This window comes from Argopecten irradians, chromosome 5 (genome assembly GCF_041381155.1).
Source record: "Argopecten irradians isolate NY chromosome 5, Ai_NY, whole genome shotgun sequence".
NCBI lineage: Eukaryota > Metazoa > Mollusca > Bivalvia > Pectinida > Pectinidae > Argopecten > Argopecten irradians.
In genome coordinates this window covers 41,344,789-41,363,640 of record NC_091138.1, presented here as the reverse complement: position 1 = coordinate 41,363,640, position 18,852 = coordinate 41,344,789, and the positions used below count along the sequence as shown (strand labels likewise).

At 34.6% G+C, this 18,852-nt stretch overlaps 2 protein-coding genes across 4 annotated transcripts; both read right to left on the bottom strand.

Moving 5' to 3' along the window:
* Positions 1-1,053: 1,053 nt before the first annotated feature.
* LOC138323878 (uncharacterized) lies at positions 1,054-3,749 on the bottom strand. The gene is made up of 2 exons (XM_069268788.1): positions 3,091-3,749; positions 1,054-2,761 (listed from the first exon to the last, which is right to left on the bottom strand). The coding sequence occupies exons 1-2, from the start codon at positions 3,419-3,421 to the stop codon at positions 2,271-2,273; spliced, it is 822 nt and encodes a 273-aa protein (XP_069124889.1). The 5' UTR covers positions 3,422-3,749; the 3' UTR covers positions 1,054-2,270.
* A 4,201-nt stretch (positions 3,750-7,950) lies between these two features.
* On the bottom strand, positions 7,951-16,443 carry LOC138323877 (E3 SUMO-protein ligase ZBED1-like). 3 transcript variants are annotated; one of them, XM_069268785.1, is made up of 4 exons: positions 15,977-16,116; positions 13,770-14,608; positions 13,467-13,539; positions 11,826-13,301 (listed from the first exon to the last, which is right to left on the bottom strand). In XM_069268785.1, the coding sequence occupies exons 2-4, from the start codon at positions 14,226-14,228 to the stop codon at positions 12,952-12,954; spliced, it is 882 nt and encodes a 293-aa protein (XP_069124886.1). In that variant the 5' UTR covers positions 14,229-14,608; positions 15,977-16,116; the 3' UTR covers positions 11,826-12,951. The 3 variants fall into 3 exon arrangements, with proteins under 3 accessions (XP_069124887.1, XP_069124886.1, XP_069124885.1); XM_069268784.1 differs by having other exon boundaries at positions 12,135-13,304; XM_069268786.1 differs by lacking the exons at positions 11,826-13,301; positions 13,467-13,539; positions 13,770-14,608 and adding an exon at positions 7,951-9,257 and having other exon boundaries at positions 15,977-16,443.
* Between the last annotated feature and the right edge of the window lie 2,409 nt (positions 16,444-18,852).

Genomic DNA, 18,852 nt, shown 5'->3' with positions numbered 1-18,852 from the left:
TCACATACAGTAAAACTAGAATATAACAAATCCGTTGTAACCACATTCTAATGAACAACGAAATAAATATTCATCCCCGATTGTTATATACATATATAATATTTCAACATATAACAAATTTTACATAACGAACTCATTCTTCAGTCCTTTCGCCGTGAGTTTGTGATAATGAAATACTTAATTTAACGAAATTCGAGAATGCAAGATTGTTACTGAGACCTTATTTTTTTAAATGAAAAACTTCCAGTTGTTGTTTCTTTTTCTGTAAAAGGGTTATATCTTTATGAACAGAGTTTCTAACAAGTTAATAACCTTTTTTTGTTGACCGAAATAGGCTTTAGGAAAATACAGTAAATTACAGATTTTTTTATCGTAAACATTCCGTTTAGTTTGTCCGAAAGAAATCATAAACCGTCAGCGAAATTGAATCGAAGGTTTTCATTGATTACGATCATTTGTCAACATTAATATATATGTCAATACATTAAAATAGATATAAAGTAGGGAAATAGACAATGTATCTCGCGAATTTTAAACCTATTATATATATATATTTATATATGTTCTTGTGAAGACACATTCGTAACACAATTCATGGTTGACTGATTATGATCATTGTTAGTCTAAATCAAGATGTCATTTGGCTTCACTTCGAAACACCTACTAGTGTGGGATTGACATTCACATCTAACAATCGTACCCTAAGTATTGGGTTTCAGCGATCATAATTCATTGCCAAACAGGCCATTGTTATGTTAAGAATACCGATATCAAAACATATACACCCACTCAACACTGATATCGATATACATAGGGACAAAGCTATGACTTCAAAATAAGATTAAAGTAGGCAGATTCTATTCGTGTGCGTTTCTTTATTTTAAGATAAATATTGTATACCTTCCCAGAACAGGTATGTTTTTCTTGTTTCACTTTTGAAATCAAGATATGCCTGGTTTGCAACCGAGGTGGAGATAGACATTTATAAATATTTATTATCTTCACGTGTATACCTTAAACGTGTTAAAATAAACATTTTAAAATTATTTTAAATTATGTTTTTGATTATTTAATATAATTCAACATTGCATTTATTAATACATAATGTAATAATCTAACTATGTTTCAAGTTTAAAAAGTAAACATATTTATGGCATTGATGTAAAGTACATTGTAATTCTATATTATCTGAAAGGAGATAAGTGTTTGAAAAAAACATTGCCTACCAACTATTTTTTTCACTGAAAAGTTCCACCGGCTTGAGAACTATACCACCTTAGTTATTCATGATTCTGTTCATGACTTGAACAATTGACCCTTGTTAATTTGCATAATGTTAAGATAGTGGATAAGATCAAAATACCCATCTCTTTGTCTCATCATTGAACGTGTTATTTGATATCAAACATACGAATGCATATCAAATTAAGTAACATCCTGTTAATACTACAGACTGTTTAATTTTTGTGAGATACAATTTTTTTTTTGCATCATTTCGCAAAATAGCTGGATCGCGTTTTCCGAATAATAATATAAAATATATATACAGTATCTGAATTCGCGATTGTTAGTGAGTCCTTGACACGTAATTAATATATATATATGAATATATTGAAAATAAAGCAGATGCAAAATATTGTATACACAAAAGAAAGTGGTTTACAGTACTTGTAATAAATAAAGAGTCAAGTTAAATTTACATAATTTTTAATTTTATCACAGAGAGGCTTATAAATATATTCTATTTTGTTGAAATCATAATCCAAAGCAAGCGTTCTGAATGCTTGGTAAACGAAAACACATGAAATTATCAGTTAAAACTTAACATAATATTGGCAAGTGATACCATAGACATGTAAAATAAATAAATACATTATATGAATAACAATCACAATAAATAATGTAAGATATCGAAAACAAATTCAATACCTCAATCATGCAGTTTACAAAATATCATTATATCGTGCATATTCATTTTCCACCGGTGTGGCAAATACCGCGGTACATTTATATGATACTGATGCAATATGTATTGAAAAATAAATCTATGACTGTGGTAAAAACAACAACAAAATCAACAACAAAAAATGTCAGCTTCCGTCTCTCAACATTAAGGTATTTGTTTTTATGTGATGAAATGTCCATACATTCCGGACGTTTTCCAATCAGAATTTTATTCTTTATATCTGTAGAAAGTAGAAAGTAATAAACCTTTCCAAATTAAGTTCATTGTTTCTCTAATGAAAGCTGTGATTAAAATAAATATATAATTATAATTCAGTCGTTATTTCGTCTCTATTATACCCAGAATTTAAATCTATCAGGAATTGACCAATCATTCTTTGTATTGTATTATTGAGGAATTGTCTATCCTTAATTACAATTGCCGCGATTTTGCTCTGTTCAGCCTGTTGAAATGCCCACAAACGTCGATTTCCGTCGATCACACGTAGGCTTGTACCATCATCCCAAACGACAATGGAGGGTATTACTTTGAATTCCAGCTCTCCGCTTTCTAGTTTCTCCACAAGTGTTTGTACATTGACCCCAAAATGACCTCCCGCTGTAAATGTCATTTGGATAAAATTATTTGTGAATTTCACATTCATTGGGTCAATATATGTTACATCCGGGGCTTCGTGCCAATATCCACCTGGACGCGCTCCATGCTTTATTTCGACCGAGGCACCGCGATTTTCGGACGATCGCTTCATCTCATCGATGTAACCGACCTTGATATAGGACACTTCATTACATCTGCCTGAAAGAGTAAACATATTATAATGTAATTTGTTATCAATGTTGGTCTAAAATGTTTTTAAATTGCTCGGAGATAACTTCATCAAAGATTTTTTTATATCTTAATTTGGTCTACTTTTTATATATTATCCACCTTAGATCTTGTAAATACATTCAGTCATCTACCACAAAAATTAAACAACAAATTTACACACATGGGGTAGTTATCAGGCACTGTCCGTAGGTCGATGGTTTTCTTGGAGTACTCTCGCTATCCTACATCTCTTAAAGTTTTAGTCCCTAAGTGTACTTGCATCTTAATAAGGCGTAAAACAGTTTATATTTACATACCTAATCTTTCCAAATGTCTGAATATCCAAAGACGGCGGTTGTCAGCGGTGATCCATCGAGTCTTTTTCTTCTTCCGCTTTCCAACCTCGTCATTTTCCTCTTCGACGCCAGTGACCTCATCCTCTTCTTCTTTTACATTTATCGTCGGGAGGCTCGTTACATGTAATCTACCCTCCACTATATCGTCTAATGTATCCCCGATGGTCCGGTGCCCGTGACCTGACCGCCGTCGGAAACGATGATACACCTCTTTCTGACTAAAACATATCTCTGATGGTCTTAATTTCGATGGGGTTTCCTGCTCTTGTTCGGTAAAACTCCACATAGCCATAATTATGTACCTGGTTGTCTCCTTGGGATGAGTATTACCCAATAAAACACTAGATAATATTGTGGTAGTATTTATATTGCACCAAATGCATTTCAGAAAAGTAATGTATCAGTTTTCAGAATCGAAACCGAAAGAGGTTAATATCGTAATATGATACAACGGCATGTGTGCTATAAAAAGATACACAGTATCTATCGATTTATGTAGTTTATCTTATATTGATGATATGCAGTTGATTTACGGACACTTTTACTGATGCATTTTTCGGAATCGTAAAGCGAAACTAGCAACTTACATTTACATGAAGTGTTGGGGCGGCTATTTCTAGCCACTCACCTACCCTTTGTGCGTAGTAGACTAAACGGAATTTTGTATATATACCATACACGTATGAGTAGTCCAACGGAATATCACGTAATTAATACACATCAGCCAATGTATTTTTATGTATTTTTATTTGTATGGCAGGACACAACGAGAACAAAGACGATACCGTCATATCTATCCGGATATATCTGAAAGTTTAAATTCAAGTGCTCCATCGCCGACAGAACATAAACGATCCTCATTATTTGAACAATAACGTATGTTTATTCTTGTATGTGTATACTTAACACAAAAGTACATATATTTTTTTTTTTGCTCTTGGTGCACGCGCAAGCAGTACTTCATTCAATAGAACAATAACGTATGTTTATTCATGTGTATATAACGTACATATTTAAAACGTATGTTTATTATTGTATTGTATAATTAACACAAAAGTACATATAATTTTTTTTTGCTCTTGGTGCACGCGCAAGCAAGATGCCAAGTGCCATGGATTTTTTCTGGACGCAATAATTTTTTTTAATATTTTTATCTTAAAGTAAAATAAGAAGCTCAAACTTTTCAATGGGGATGTAAAGTAAATAACTTTTGTACTTGAAGTAAATAGCAGAATCGTCTCTTACTGATTTTGATAGCGAAAAAACATCATTCGTCATCGGTGTAGCAACTTTAGTATAAAACGTGCGACTATGTTTGTCATAGTTGTGTATAATTTAGAATCGCTTGTAAAAGAAAATAATTAGCATAAACAGACATAAAATATGTGAAAAGAAGTAATTTTATTTGATAAATATGCATATTTCACAATGTTAAAATCATGAAATAAACTCAATAGCAGTTCGTTATCGGTTATGTTTACACACATAGGTATGTAAACAACTACAGCGATACAGCGACTCTTATTCGTCAACTCCCATCTCTCTTAATTTTGATCGGTTTTAAACCTAGGACTTCTTTTTGTGGCGCATTTTCTTTAAAATTACATTGTATTTACTATATTACTTTTAGTACAAGTAATTTTTATTCAGAGTAAACAACAGAATATTGTCTCTCTATTTAGGCACTATATTTTATGGCGGAAAGATATTTTTATAACGCAGTGTATGGTGGTACACTGTAAGTATGATCACTGCGGTATAGTGATAGTGTTAAAAATATGGGATAAAAAAGTTCCCCAACGCGTGACTGTTATTTATCATGTTTATAAAACTCTGTTACAGCTAAAGTTGGTACCATTTCAAAATTTGAAAATTAACTAAAGAGAGTTTGATAAATATAATATACAACAGTCAGTTGTAGGGAAACATCTACATATGTATAAAACCGCTTTATTTTATACATTTGGTTGGCATTTACATTGAGCACTAGAACCACTTACTGAACAAATTGTATCTTTATATTACAAGAATTTTTCTATGATTGAGTCATTATACTATTGCAAAATACGCTATGTAAATTTATATTAGATCAAAGTCCAAATCTAACAAAAATGAGTAACATTTGTATTTGTTTATATAATCAATGTTATTTGTTTGATTAATTAACGTGCTATTAACAGCCAGGCTCATGTAAGGATGGCCTTATATGTATGCGGTGTGTTGCGTGTGTATAGTGTGAGCGGTATATTCATGTTGTGTCTTCTTGTATAGTGGAACTGTTGTCCTTTTTATAGTGCTATATCACTGCAGCATGCCGCCGAAGACACCAAGCAACACATGTACACCCCACCCGGTCAATGCTGTTATAGAAAACAACCAACTAAATAATTTTACATCGATCACAGTGTTAACGTTTGTTAAAGTTTTGTACAGTATTATTAAAACAACTGAATATGAGTTAGCTTCTGTGTTCTATAATTACAGTCTAAGTTTTCATATAACACTATTTTACCATTATTGTAAATATCACTATACATCTAAGTTTTCATATAACACTAGATAGAAAAACAAGTTTGGGTCTCCAATCAGGGTAACCATTTTGAAATTAGGCGCAGTTTGCACTAAAAAATCCCCTGATATTCTAATGTTTTTACCTACTCCTAATCAAAATTGATATCTTAAACTGAATCTCAATATGAATTTCCAATTTCATATCTTGGTTATCTAGGAATAGTTACTTGTCAGAAAAAAATACTTTTGAAATTCATAATTAGCCAGCCAATTGGCGGCCGTGTCAAAATTCTATCCTGTTCTCAATCTTGTATAGACAGGGGCATTTTCGAAGGTCTTTTTCATTTAGTTGGTTTTACTCTATACCTACGTGAATTCCCTAGCGAAATGACCCATGGACTCATCCTCGGTAATTATTGGATTTAACCAGGTCAGTATAGCACAGTATCAAATTGTCATCGACTTCGGTGTTTCAAACTCTAACCTATAAAACAACGTTAAATATTTACCTGGGCTAAATACGAATATCTCATAATAATCTTGTAAACCATATTTCTAAGAAATCGAATGAATGTTATTTCTAGTTTGAAAAAGCCAGTTTACTGTTCCTAAAATGAAATAAGAACACACTGTAGTATAATTATGCAATGCATTTAAGCTCAAGATTCCGTAACCTTGCTACAATATAGTACCGTATAAATGTGTATCATAAACTTAAATTTAGGATTGATTTCTACACTCACTTATATTATACTAAAAACTACATGTGGGACGTGACATGTTTGAATGGATATACTTTAATGTCATTATATACTTAGATTTACTTGTTACTTTTACTATATAAACTAACCAAGGTAAAGTGAAGTATATGACGGTATAACTGACACCAAAAACGTGACCATTATGACGTCAATGATATTGACGTGGTGACGTCAACTGATTACCGTCAAAATGGCTGTTCCATCTCGTGGATTAAATTGTCGTTGATAAACGGTTTCCCTGGTCTAGCTTAAACAATGTTAATGCAGAGACCCTAAAATGAAATGATAATGTAAAATGAAATGATAATGTAAATATTAGCATTAAACTATCTTCCTATGGCCTCTATGGTCAATATAGATGCTAGAGCTTTGCAGACAATCATCTCATAATGCGCTAGCGCGCATTATAAAGATTGTCTGCAAATCTCTGGAATCTATATAGACCATAGATACCATAGGAAGATAGTTTAATGCTTAGATAAACGTATTTATCACAGTATCTACCTGATAGCCAATGACTTTCTCCGTCTAATATTTTTGCATTTGTCACTAGTGTAATATAACTTGAAACTCTTTTCATTAGCTGGAAATTCATTATGACATCATGATTTGATGTTATTAAACAATGACGTGACGTCATGATTCGAGGACCTTTTGACAAAATGGCTGACGTAACGTTGAAAGAATCGAAATATACAGCAATATGGTATCAATTATCCTTAATTTGTATTCATTAATTATCATTATTTTAACAGAAGGACGTTACGTATAAAAACAACCAGTGCCAAAATAGACAGCTTCTAATTCACTGTTTGATGAGATGTCCAACGGAAATATTCTTTGTTTGCATTTGTTAATTACAGGTATTTATATAGATCTGAGTAAAAGATATTTCCGTTCGAAGGCGCTATATTAAATATGTATGTGTACCATATCACAGTTAACGTGCAATTACAACACTGTCCCATCGTTAAGCATATAAAGACCATTAACTTAACGCCAATTTACTAGTCCAGAAACAGCAGACGGCAACAGGCAGGACTGTTTTCTACAATTCCGAAAATAAAATTGTTTTGTGTTGTCTTATATTTTTATTATAAAAAAAACCCAAAATTTTAATATGATCCATACAATTGAAAAGTAAACTCTGCAAATGCCCAAGATTGATAAATAATGTCATGAATGAATATATTTGTGGTTCACATTCATAAAGAATGGAACAAAACCGATAACAGATAATGCTTTGTAATATATATTATTTGGACATACATCAACGTGTTGCTTTGAGTTTGGCTATATATACATTGAGTACTTAATGTCAATGCGTCACTGGATAATTTCGAGATGCAACTGATCAAAAGAACATTTAACAGCTGTAACTCGTTCAATAACGCTAAAAGTGTAATTATATAAATTCTGTTACCGAAGAAAAAATACTGATTCGTTTGCTTTTATTTCTAATAGATAAATATAAAGCTAATGGTCGGTGAAGTGGCACCTTTAACATGTACGTGTAAGCATACATAGAAATATACAAATGATATCAAAATAATGAAAGAAAGTTTTATTTCAGTTATTATATTTTATTTAGGAAATATCACAAACACAAAGATGGTAAAAGGTTTAAAAACTGACAGTTTTGGAAAGGAAAACATACAGCTTGTATAATTACTCAAGAACAGGTTGGGAGGATTTTTTTAGTGTCTTTCACCCTATAATAATGGCTGGAACCGGAGTCTGAGATCGCAATCCCGACTTTTAATTCTTTTTTTTTCGTAGAGAAGTGGGAAAAATTAGGGTCGGGGATAAAAAATTAGGGTAGGTAGGGTAGCGCTAAACAGACATATTTTTTGGGGGTCTAACTCAAACCATAGCACTTATCTAAATATCTAGAAATATATAATATATCTAAATGATTCGAAAACAAATCATTGTTTATGAATGCTTAGGTACAATCACAGCGAAAAAAACACATGTACAGGTGAAAAATTAAATGCAGTACATATCCATCAAGATTGACATGTCGACAGTATCTATCAAAGTTATACAAAGAAAAGTCGCCTGTTGTCATTTACTGATACAACCTTAACTGTGGCTTTCATATGTAAAATGAAGTCGTCATCAGCTTCATAGCTTATAGGAAAACAATTTTGATTTAAGAATACGTTACTTTAAAATCTTTTTTGTAAAAAAGTTATTTTTTTATTCATATATGTAAACTCTGTATGTATTGCTAATCGTGATGACGTTTTCGTGTTAAACACAATTTAATATAAAGGGAATAAAACCTTGGAGACATATTTTGTGAAATTTCTCGCCGAACTAAAACTTATTCGTGGTCCCATGAATGTCCAACTGCTATGATTTATGATTCAGTACTAATGTCTTGATATCCATATCCTGAGCTTAGATCTGACAGGGATTTACCAATCAGTCTTTGTATTGTATTATTGAGGAATTCTCTATCCTTAATCACAATTGCCGCGATTTTGCTCTGCTCAGCCTTCTGAAATGCCCACAAACGTCGATTCCCGTCGATCACACGTTGGCTTGCACCATCATCCCAAATGACAATGGATGGTATTACTTTGAAGTCAAGCTCTTTACTCTCTAGTTTTTCCACAAGGGTCTGTACTTTGACACCGTAATAACCCTCCACAGAAAACGTCATTGCGATTATGTTTTTAGTGAACTTCACATTCATAGGGTCAACGTATGTTACATCCGGGGCTTCGTGCCAATATCCACCGGGTTCCTCGTCATCGATGATCGTAACAGAAGCGCCACGATTTGTCGACGATCGTTTTCTAGAATCTATGTAGATGACCTCATCAATTGTGATTTCATGACATCTACCTGAAAAATAAGGAAATGAAAATTTCTTAACTACCTGTGCCTGCCCATCATCTTACTAGTGTGCCTAACTTATATGTTACCTGTACCAGTCTATTATGGTACTTATACATGTCTAATGTGTTACCTGTACCTGTCTATTGTGTTACATGTACCTGTCTGATGTGTTACCTGTACCTGTCTGATGTGTTACCTGTACCTGTCTAATGTGTTACCTGTACCTGTCTGATGTGTTACATGTACCTGTCTAATGTGTTACCTGTACCTGTCTGATGTGTTACCTGTACCTGTCTGATGTGTTACCTGTACCCGTCTAATGTGTTACATGTACCTGTCTAATGTGTTACCTGTACCTGTCTGATGTGTTACCTGTACCTGTCTGATGTGTTACCTGTATCTGTCTAATGTGTTACCTGTACCTGTCTGATGTGTTACCTGTACCTGTCTAATGTGTTACCTGTACCTGTCTATGTGTACTGTACTATGTATAACCTGAACCTGTCTGATGTGTTACCTGTACCCGTCTAATGTGTTACATGTACCTGTCTAATGTGTTACCTGAACCTGTCTGATGTGTTACCTGTACCTGTCTGATGTGTTACCTGTACCTGTCTAATGTGTTACCTGTACCTGTCTGAAGTGTTACCTGTATCTGTCTAATGTGTTATCTGTACCTGTCTGATGTGTTACCTGTACCTGTCTGATGTGTTACATGTACCTGTCTGATGTGTTACCTGTACCTGTCTGATGTGTTACCTGTACCTGTCTAATGTGTTACCTGTACCTGTCTATTGTGTTACCTGTACCTGTCTGATGTGTTACCTGTACCTGTCTAATGTGTTACCTGTACCTGTCTGATGTGTTACCTGTACCTGTCTAATGTGTTACATGTACCTGTCTAATGTGTTACCTGAACCTGTCTGATGTGTTACCTGTACCTGTCTAATGTGTTACCTGTACCTGTCTAATGTGTTACCTGTACCTGTCTGATGTGTTACCTGTACCTGTCTGATGTGTTACCTGTACCTGTCTAATGTGTTACCTGTACCTGTCTGATGTGTTACCTGTACCTGTCTAATGTGTTACCTGTACCTGTCTAATGTGTTACCTGAACCTGTCTGATGTGTTACCTGTACCTGTCTAATGTGTTACATGTACCTGTCTAATGTGTTACCTGTACCTGTCTGATGTGTTACCTGTACCTGTCTGTCTGATGTGTTACCTGTATCTGTCTGATGTGTTACCTGTACCTGTCTAATGTGTTACCTGTACCTGTCTGATGTGTTACCTGTATCTGTCTAATGTGTTATCTGTACCTGTCTGATGTGTTACCTGTACCTGTCTGATGTGTTACATGTACCTGTCTGATGTGTTACCGGTACCTGTCTGATGTGTTACCTGTACTTGTCTAATGTGTTACCTGTACCTGTCTATTGTGTTACCTGTACCTGTCTGATGTGTTACCTGTATCTGTCTAATGTGTTACCTGTACCTGTCTGATGCGTTACCTGTACCTGTCTAATGTGTTACCTGTACCTGTCTAATGTGTTACCTGTACCTGTCTGATGTGTTACCTGTACCTGTCTAATGTGTTACATGTACCTGTCTAATGTGTTACCTGTACCTGTCTGATGTGTGTTACCTGTACCTGTCTGATGTGTTACCTGTACCTGTCTAATGTGTTACCTGTACCTGTCTGATGTGTTACCTGTATCTGTCTATTGTGTTACCTGTACCTGTCTGATGTGTTACCTGTACCTGTCTGATGTGTTACATGTACCTGTCTGATGTGTTACCTGTACCTGTCTGATGTGTTACCTGTACCTGTCTAATGTGTTACCTGTACCTGTCTATTGTGTTACCTGTACCTGTCTATTGTGTTACCTGTACCTGTCTTAAGTGTTACCTGTTACCTGTACCTGTCTAATGTGTTACCTGTACCTGTCTGATGTGTTACCTGTATCTGTTTGATGTGTTACATGTACCTGTCTATTGTGTTACCTGTACCTGTCTGATGTGTTACCTGTACCTGTCTAATGTGTTACCTGTACCTGTCTAATGTGTTACCTGTACCTGTCTGATGTGTTACCTGTATCTGTCTAATGTGTTACCTGTACCTGTCTAATGTGTTACCTGTACCTGTCTGATGTGTTACCTGTATCTGTCTATTGTGTTACCTGTACCTGTCTAATGTGTTACCTGTATCTGACTATTGTGTTACCTGTACCTGTCTAATGTGTTACCTGTACCTGTCTAATGTGTTACCTGTACCTGTCTGATGTGTTACCTGTATCTGTCTATTGTGTTACCTGTACCTGTCTAATGTGTTACCTGTATCTGACTATTGTGTTATCTGTACCTGTCTGATGTGTTACCTGTACCTGTCTGATGTGTTACATGTACCTGTCTAATGTGTTACCTGTACCTGTCTGATGTGTTACCTGTATCTGTCTGATGTGTTACATGTACCTGTCTATTGTGTTACCTGTACCTGTCTGATGTGTTACCTGTACCTGTCTAATGTGTTACCTGTACCTGTCTAATGTGTTACCTGTACCTGTCTGATGTGTTACCTGTACCTGTCTGATGTGTTACCTGTACCTGTCTATTGTGTTACCTGTACCTGTCTTAAGTGTTACCTGTACCCGTCTAATGTGTTACATGTACCTGTCTAATGTGTTACCTGTACCTGTCTGATGTGTTACCTGTATCTGTTTGATTTGTTACATGTACCTGTCTATTGTGTTTCATGTACCTGTCTGATGTGTTACCTGTACCTGTCTAATGTGTTACCTGTACCTGTCTTATGTGTTACCTGTACCTGTCTGATGTGTTACCTGTATCTGTCTATTGTGTTACCTGTACCTGTCTAATGTGTTACCTGTAACTGTCTGATGTGTTACCTGTACCTGTCTAATGTGTTACCGGTACCTGTCTGATGTGTTACATGTACCTGTCTAATGTGTTACCTGTACCTGTCTGATGTGTTACCTGTATCTGTCTATTGTGTTACCTGTACCTGTCTAATGTGTTACCTGTATCTGACTATTGTGTTACCTGTATCTGTCTAATGTGTTACCTGTACCTGTCTTATGTGTTACCTGTACCTGTCTTATGTGTTACCTGTACCTGTCTTATGTGTTACCTGTACCTGTTTTATGTGTTACCTGTACCTGTCTTATGTGTTACCTGTACCTGTTCAATATGATTTACTTAAGAGTGAAGTGTCACTTGTTGCGATGTTGTGATGATTCTTTCGTGTTCACTAATGAATAACACACAACATTAAAATACAAAAATGTATATTATAAAAAAAATAAAAAACCCAGATATGTCCTTAAATTGGTGAATTCATTCTAAAGACTTTTATGCAGACTTCACATTTGCATAAATAAATCCAACAAAATACGACCGAGGGAAATAGTAGTTAAAGGGTTGGTCCCAACACTGAGGGGAACGATTTTAACTTTAAACTGATTTTGTATGAAGCAACTGTAAGCCGGGACGATACAGTGATTGCACGATCCGATACGTATCACGATACCTCACCTACAATCCGATACGTATCACGATACTTTATTTATGGTATTGTCAAAGCAATAAACCAGTGAAAACCACTTCTGGAATCAATTTTTATTGAATTTTTTAACACCAACTATTTTGAACAGAAAGAGTTCTATATTCTAAAGATTCTTCTTCAGGAAATCAGTCTATCCACCGTTTCGGGACAAAGAACACTTCTAGTAGCAGTTACTATGTCACCGGCAGTGCTAAATACACGCTCACTAGGGACGGAAGTAGCTGGAATGCCAAGCATTTGTTTAGCTACTTTAGCAAGTAAAGGGAAGTTAAAACAATGTTCTTTCCACCAGGAGAGAGGACATTCTGACAACTGAGGAGAATTTTCCTTTTTGTACAGTTCAATTTTCTGTTTTATACGTTCTTCCAATGATTTTCCAGGAGTTGATGAAACCACATAGACATCTCCAAGTAACTCTTCTAAAGCTGATTTCTTCAAAATCTTTGGTTGACTTGGTAAATCCTCATCTTCTGGAAGAAATATGTTAAATTTTGAATAAATAGGCCTAACACATCATATTGGTTTTGTTTTGTTTAAATATTTAAAGTTAAAATTGACAATTTGAAATTACAGAATATTGACAATGTTTCACAAAAATATGAATAAGGAAAGATTATCTAGCCATAACATACCATTATCTTCAATTTGATCAGGGACAGATAGCTGTGGTAAGTTTGGCTGCTCTAGATCTGGTTCAGACTTTATCTGTAAAATTTAAATATACCATATGCTGATCAATTTTAATTTATTTCAATCTTTTAGGAAATGACATCTGCAAGATATAATTATGTTTGCTATCATAAAATACAAATATAAGATGTTCAATTTATGTTCATCTTTAATCTTTTTACAGACCAAATTATATTTACACTTCTGATAAAAACATGAAATTAGATTATCAATATTGAATGTTTTTTTATAAATATGTTAAGTACCTGCACTGTGTCCAGGTCAGTCGAGATGGCTTTTAACTCCAGATTGTAATATACAGCCTCTCGTTCTTCTGTGTTTAGGCGAGGGAGGGATTTAAACCGTGGATCTATTGCTGCAGCAATCAACAAGAATTCCTTCATTTCATCACTGCTATATCTCTTCTTCAAATCATCCCCTATGGCTGATTTCACTTCCTTGATAAGACCAGAGTCCTGAGCATTTTCATTCATGCTGTCTAGAAGAATAGCTCTCATAGGATAGATCAGAGACACTGTAGGGGCTTTCTCTGAGCACATGACAGTAGTCACTATTTTCAGAGGCTCAAGCACTTTCATGACATTTTCTGCTTGTGTAATGTCCTCATTTGATAGAGTAACAACATCCTTCACATTTTTTCTAATTTCAGGAGCGGTCAGTGTTGCCATGATGGGGGCTTGTTGCTCAAGAAATCTCTCAATCATTTCAAAGCTGCTGTTCCACCTAGTCTGTACATCCTGGATCAGTTTGTGCTCTGATATAGCTAGAATCTTTTTTATTTCTTTTTAAGGCAGCTGTGGCAGTAGTTGATCTGTGGAAAAAGCTTACTATTTTTCTAATCCTTCCCATCAGTCTACTCATTGAATTTACTTTCAAACCTCGCTGACAAGCTAAATTTATCGTGTGGGCGAAACATCCAATGTGCGGTGACATTTCAGCAGTGTGGGCTGCTATATCCATGTTGGAGGCATTATCAGTGGTTAAAGAAATTTTCCTGGTGTCATGCCTGTCTAATCCCCATTCACTGACAGCTTCTTTCAAAACTTCTCCAATGTTTACACCGGTATGCGACACATCCAGTAATCTGGTTTGAAGAACGAAATTTTTAATTTCCCAGTTATCTGTGACAAAGTGTGCTGTTATGGTAACATAACTCTGACATGCTCTAGACGTCCAATAATCTGTTGTCAATGCAACATATATTGCCTGTTTCATCTCTTTTAACACATTATCTTTAGCTTCTAAACAAAGTTCAGGTATTACTTTTTCTGAGAAATGTTTTCTTGACGGTAATTCGTACCTACATGTACCATCACATTCTTTGAGCATTTCACCGAAAAACTTATTATCAACAATGGACAGGGGCCTTAAATCTTTGGCTAAAAATAACCCAACTTTCCTTGTAATTGCCTTGGCTTTTGGTGAATTAAATGCATATTTTACTTTATTTACGTCGGTAAGCTTAAGCTGCCAACAACCTGAGGTACCTGGCTCCGTTTTTATACTCGTAGTGGTAGTACTTTTAATTGACGGCGTATTTGACAACGTATTTGACAGCAAGTTCGGATGATGCCTCGCAATATGTTTTGACATATTGGTTGTGTTTCCAGTGTACTTAAGAACTGCTTTACATGCTTTACATACTGTCTTTGTTTTATCGATCTTTTTAACGCCATTATTTTTATAAACTGGCTGTCCAAATGTTTTCCAAACAGATGATTTGGTGCCTTGCGGCGAAATCACATCGTCCCATTCCTGTGTGTCGGCCATGCTTTTAAACACTTTCGCTCTGATTATGTAATCTTATATTTGATTGGCTGATATGTTTACATTCATCGCGAAACGACCAATCAACCGCTATCTATAACACAGTGCATGTATTCCCGGAAACGAGACTCACAACTACTTTCACTTTCAGAATTTCGATCTTTCTGTGTTTGTTTCCAGTTATTTTATTTAAAAAAAAATTGTTTAGTGGAATTTGAAGTTACAATATACGATTGCTCTTTGTTTTTCACAACAATATAGTGGATCGATACCGTATCGTAATTTGCATCTGTGGACCGATACTTGAATCGTGTTGAAGTGTATCGGTGTATCGTCCCGGCCTGTGTATAATATCACATTTGTTGTTGTAATAACAAATTACGGCTAATTACTATAAAATACAGGAAACAGAAATTGAGCACAAGAACGCCAAAACCAGCGTTAAAGTTCCTAGCGTTTAATTAAAGACTTAAGCGATTTAGTAACGCCAAATGTTCCATTAAGCAATTAACTTCCTTATGACTATAAACCTTGGTGTTATTGTGTATCTAAGGCTATCTGATCGTAAGTCGGTGTTTTTTTCTCCGGGTTATCCGGTTTTCCCCATCATCTGAGCCTTAAATTATCTTAGCTGTTGAGAGGCAGTTTTACAAAATAAACAATCATTGCTTATCTTGGTACATACCTAGTCTCTCTAAATGTCTAAATATCCAAAGACGGCGGTTGTCAGCGGTGATCCAGCGAGTCTTTTTCTTCTTCCCCTCTCCCTCCTTTTCCTCTTCGTCGCCATTGACCTCAGCATCCTCTTCCTCTTTTACATTTATCGTCGGAAGGCTCGTTACGTGTGTCTTACCAACAACTATATCATCCAATGTTTCCCCGATGGTTCGGATCCAGTGATCTGACCTCTTACGAAATCGATGGGAGATTTCTCTTTGGCTAAAACATATCTCTGAAGGTTTCATTTTTGTCGGCTTTGTTTGTTCTTGGTCAGAAGAGTCTCCCATATCGATAAGTAACTCGACAGGTATGATAAAGTATCCAATACTGTATCGATATGTATGATAAAGTACACAATATTGTATCCGTATTTATATTACATGGAATGGATTTCAGAAAATGTATTTTATGAGATCGACTATAGAAGTTTTTCAGAAAACGAAAGTGAAAGTAATTATACTCTATCTTCTATAGTACCAGAGAGTAAACACTATACATCTTCGATTACACCATCGCATGATCTTAACAATAGTATATATTTAAATATATGTTTCATTTAATAAACTGGCCAATATTGATTGATATCTCTGCTTGCAGTTATAATTTGACTTTCAATGTATGAACGTTAACACATTTTTCACGGAAGCGGAACTAAAACTTGTTTATAAAAAGTTTTTTTCCACGTAAAGGCTGACAGGATTTAACTTTCAAAATTAAAGTAATTGTCTACATGTGCTGTATTACTGACAGACATCGAGCACTACACTTTAACAATCATACAAAATCTCCATGGTTACGATATAAACACTTTTACACTTTTAAATGTCAAATTGTAGAAATGTTCGATGATTGAAAATTAAAAGGGCTTTTTACTTTCATTATTTTGTACAACATGAATCTTAGTATTGTGTTTCTTTGTCTTTTGTTCAGCAACTATATCGGGGAAAATACCGTGTTCGGTAAATGTAATCGTGAGCGTTCCATTTACCTTTAAAATGTTCGTTTAGTAAGAGTTACTTCCCCTTTCACACAATTTGGATCGAGTGTAGTATGTCAGAAACTTTTTTCGTCGCTGGAAATCTTTATCAAAATAAATAGGTTTTTTTCTCAAACATGTTTCTGTAATAAACCTTTACTACACATAATGGTCAGGGTTGGTTTAAGATCGTCTATCCATATTTTATTTCAACATCTTCCATTATTCCTAAAAAAAGTTGTTTTGTTACAACCTATTCATCTTTGACAATGAAACGTAAAAACGACACCCAATTTCAAAAACGTAGTCTTCATTTACGGCTCGAATTATACTGGACAATTCCAACAAACTGTATTCAAGCATTGATAGTCTTTGTATTATACATGATTTGTGAGCTACATCAAAATAAAGTATGGTTATCTGTAGGAAAATATTGATTCAGGAGTTGAGTTGAATGTCCGATCTCAACTTTGGCAGTTTCCCTGCGCAGACGACAACATGCAGGTCAAGAGCGCCAGACAGTGTATTTTGTTGATAATAAGGTATTATCAACAGTTTATTTTTGTTAAACATACTTATTATGTCAGAACTGGGCTTTGCATTGGTATTGATTTTTCGCATTTTATGTCTCACACGAAGAAAAAAAAACCGTTAGAAATCCCACACCTTTATACATACTTACAATGTGGTTAATGCTGTGCACAATATACTGTAGATCGCGGTGTGTCATCCACGATACACCGTATGGCCGCTTTTTTGCGCGGTTATTGTGTCCGCAATTTCATGAGACATTTGGCTATGAACGTGAAAACATTCATTTCAAAACTTGAACAATATATACCTACACATATAAACAGATTCGCGAAATTTTTAAACAGCTAGAAATAGTTTGCTCGGACAGGTGAGATAATTAGCTTATCTATTGTCTGAGTCGTAAGTGCCATAGTACTAGTAAGACCAGACGGGATAATTAACTTCAAAGGGTAGATGAGCTATAAAAACACAATGAATAAATTACGATAAACCATATGTTATATATAGAGTAATTAACTGAAACAGACGTGAATAGATACATGTACAAAATGTAGCTTTAAAATATCATGTCACAAGAAGAAAATAAAGTTAGGAAAGTTTGTGGAAATCAAATTAAATAATACTGAATTAAAATTTTAACCAATGTTCAAAAAATACATAATGTAGCACTTATATCATAAAATTCTTCATGATATATCTAACAATATCTTCTCGGCCTTCTTTACAAGCGAGGAAAAAAGGTGCGCGATTTTCTGCGACATAATTAACTATTTTACTTTTTCCATCTTGATCATATTGATTTAAATTTAAATATCTTTTTAATGATTACAGGTTGTTTAACTTGATGAACGTTTTGACATCTCTACTTGAATGATCCAGGTGATTTGGCACAGACGACTGTTGATTGTCCATGCTGATGTAACCAATATCTCTGTATATAGAATTTATGAGTTCATATATGATAATTACTAATGAAACACAATATAATAATGATATGAATATGGTGGCATACATCTAAAGATGACTAGAAAACGAAGTTTGTTTCACATGAAGAAAGCGTTTTATTCACGCACATATCTGGATGTTGAAGATATGCTAGTCTTCACATTATGAAAACTTATATTTTATGATCACAAACATGTTGTACAGTTAGTAAGTAAACAATAGATCAACAAACAGGAAAAGAATATTCAATGTATTTATACTACGAGATGAGTCATTTCTATGTATGTTGATTTGTATCTACGTATATTTGCTTACGAAGTCTTTTAATCATTTATCCTAACAAATACCTTTTCTATCAACATGGTACCTTATTATAAACACTGTAC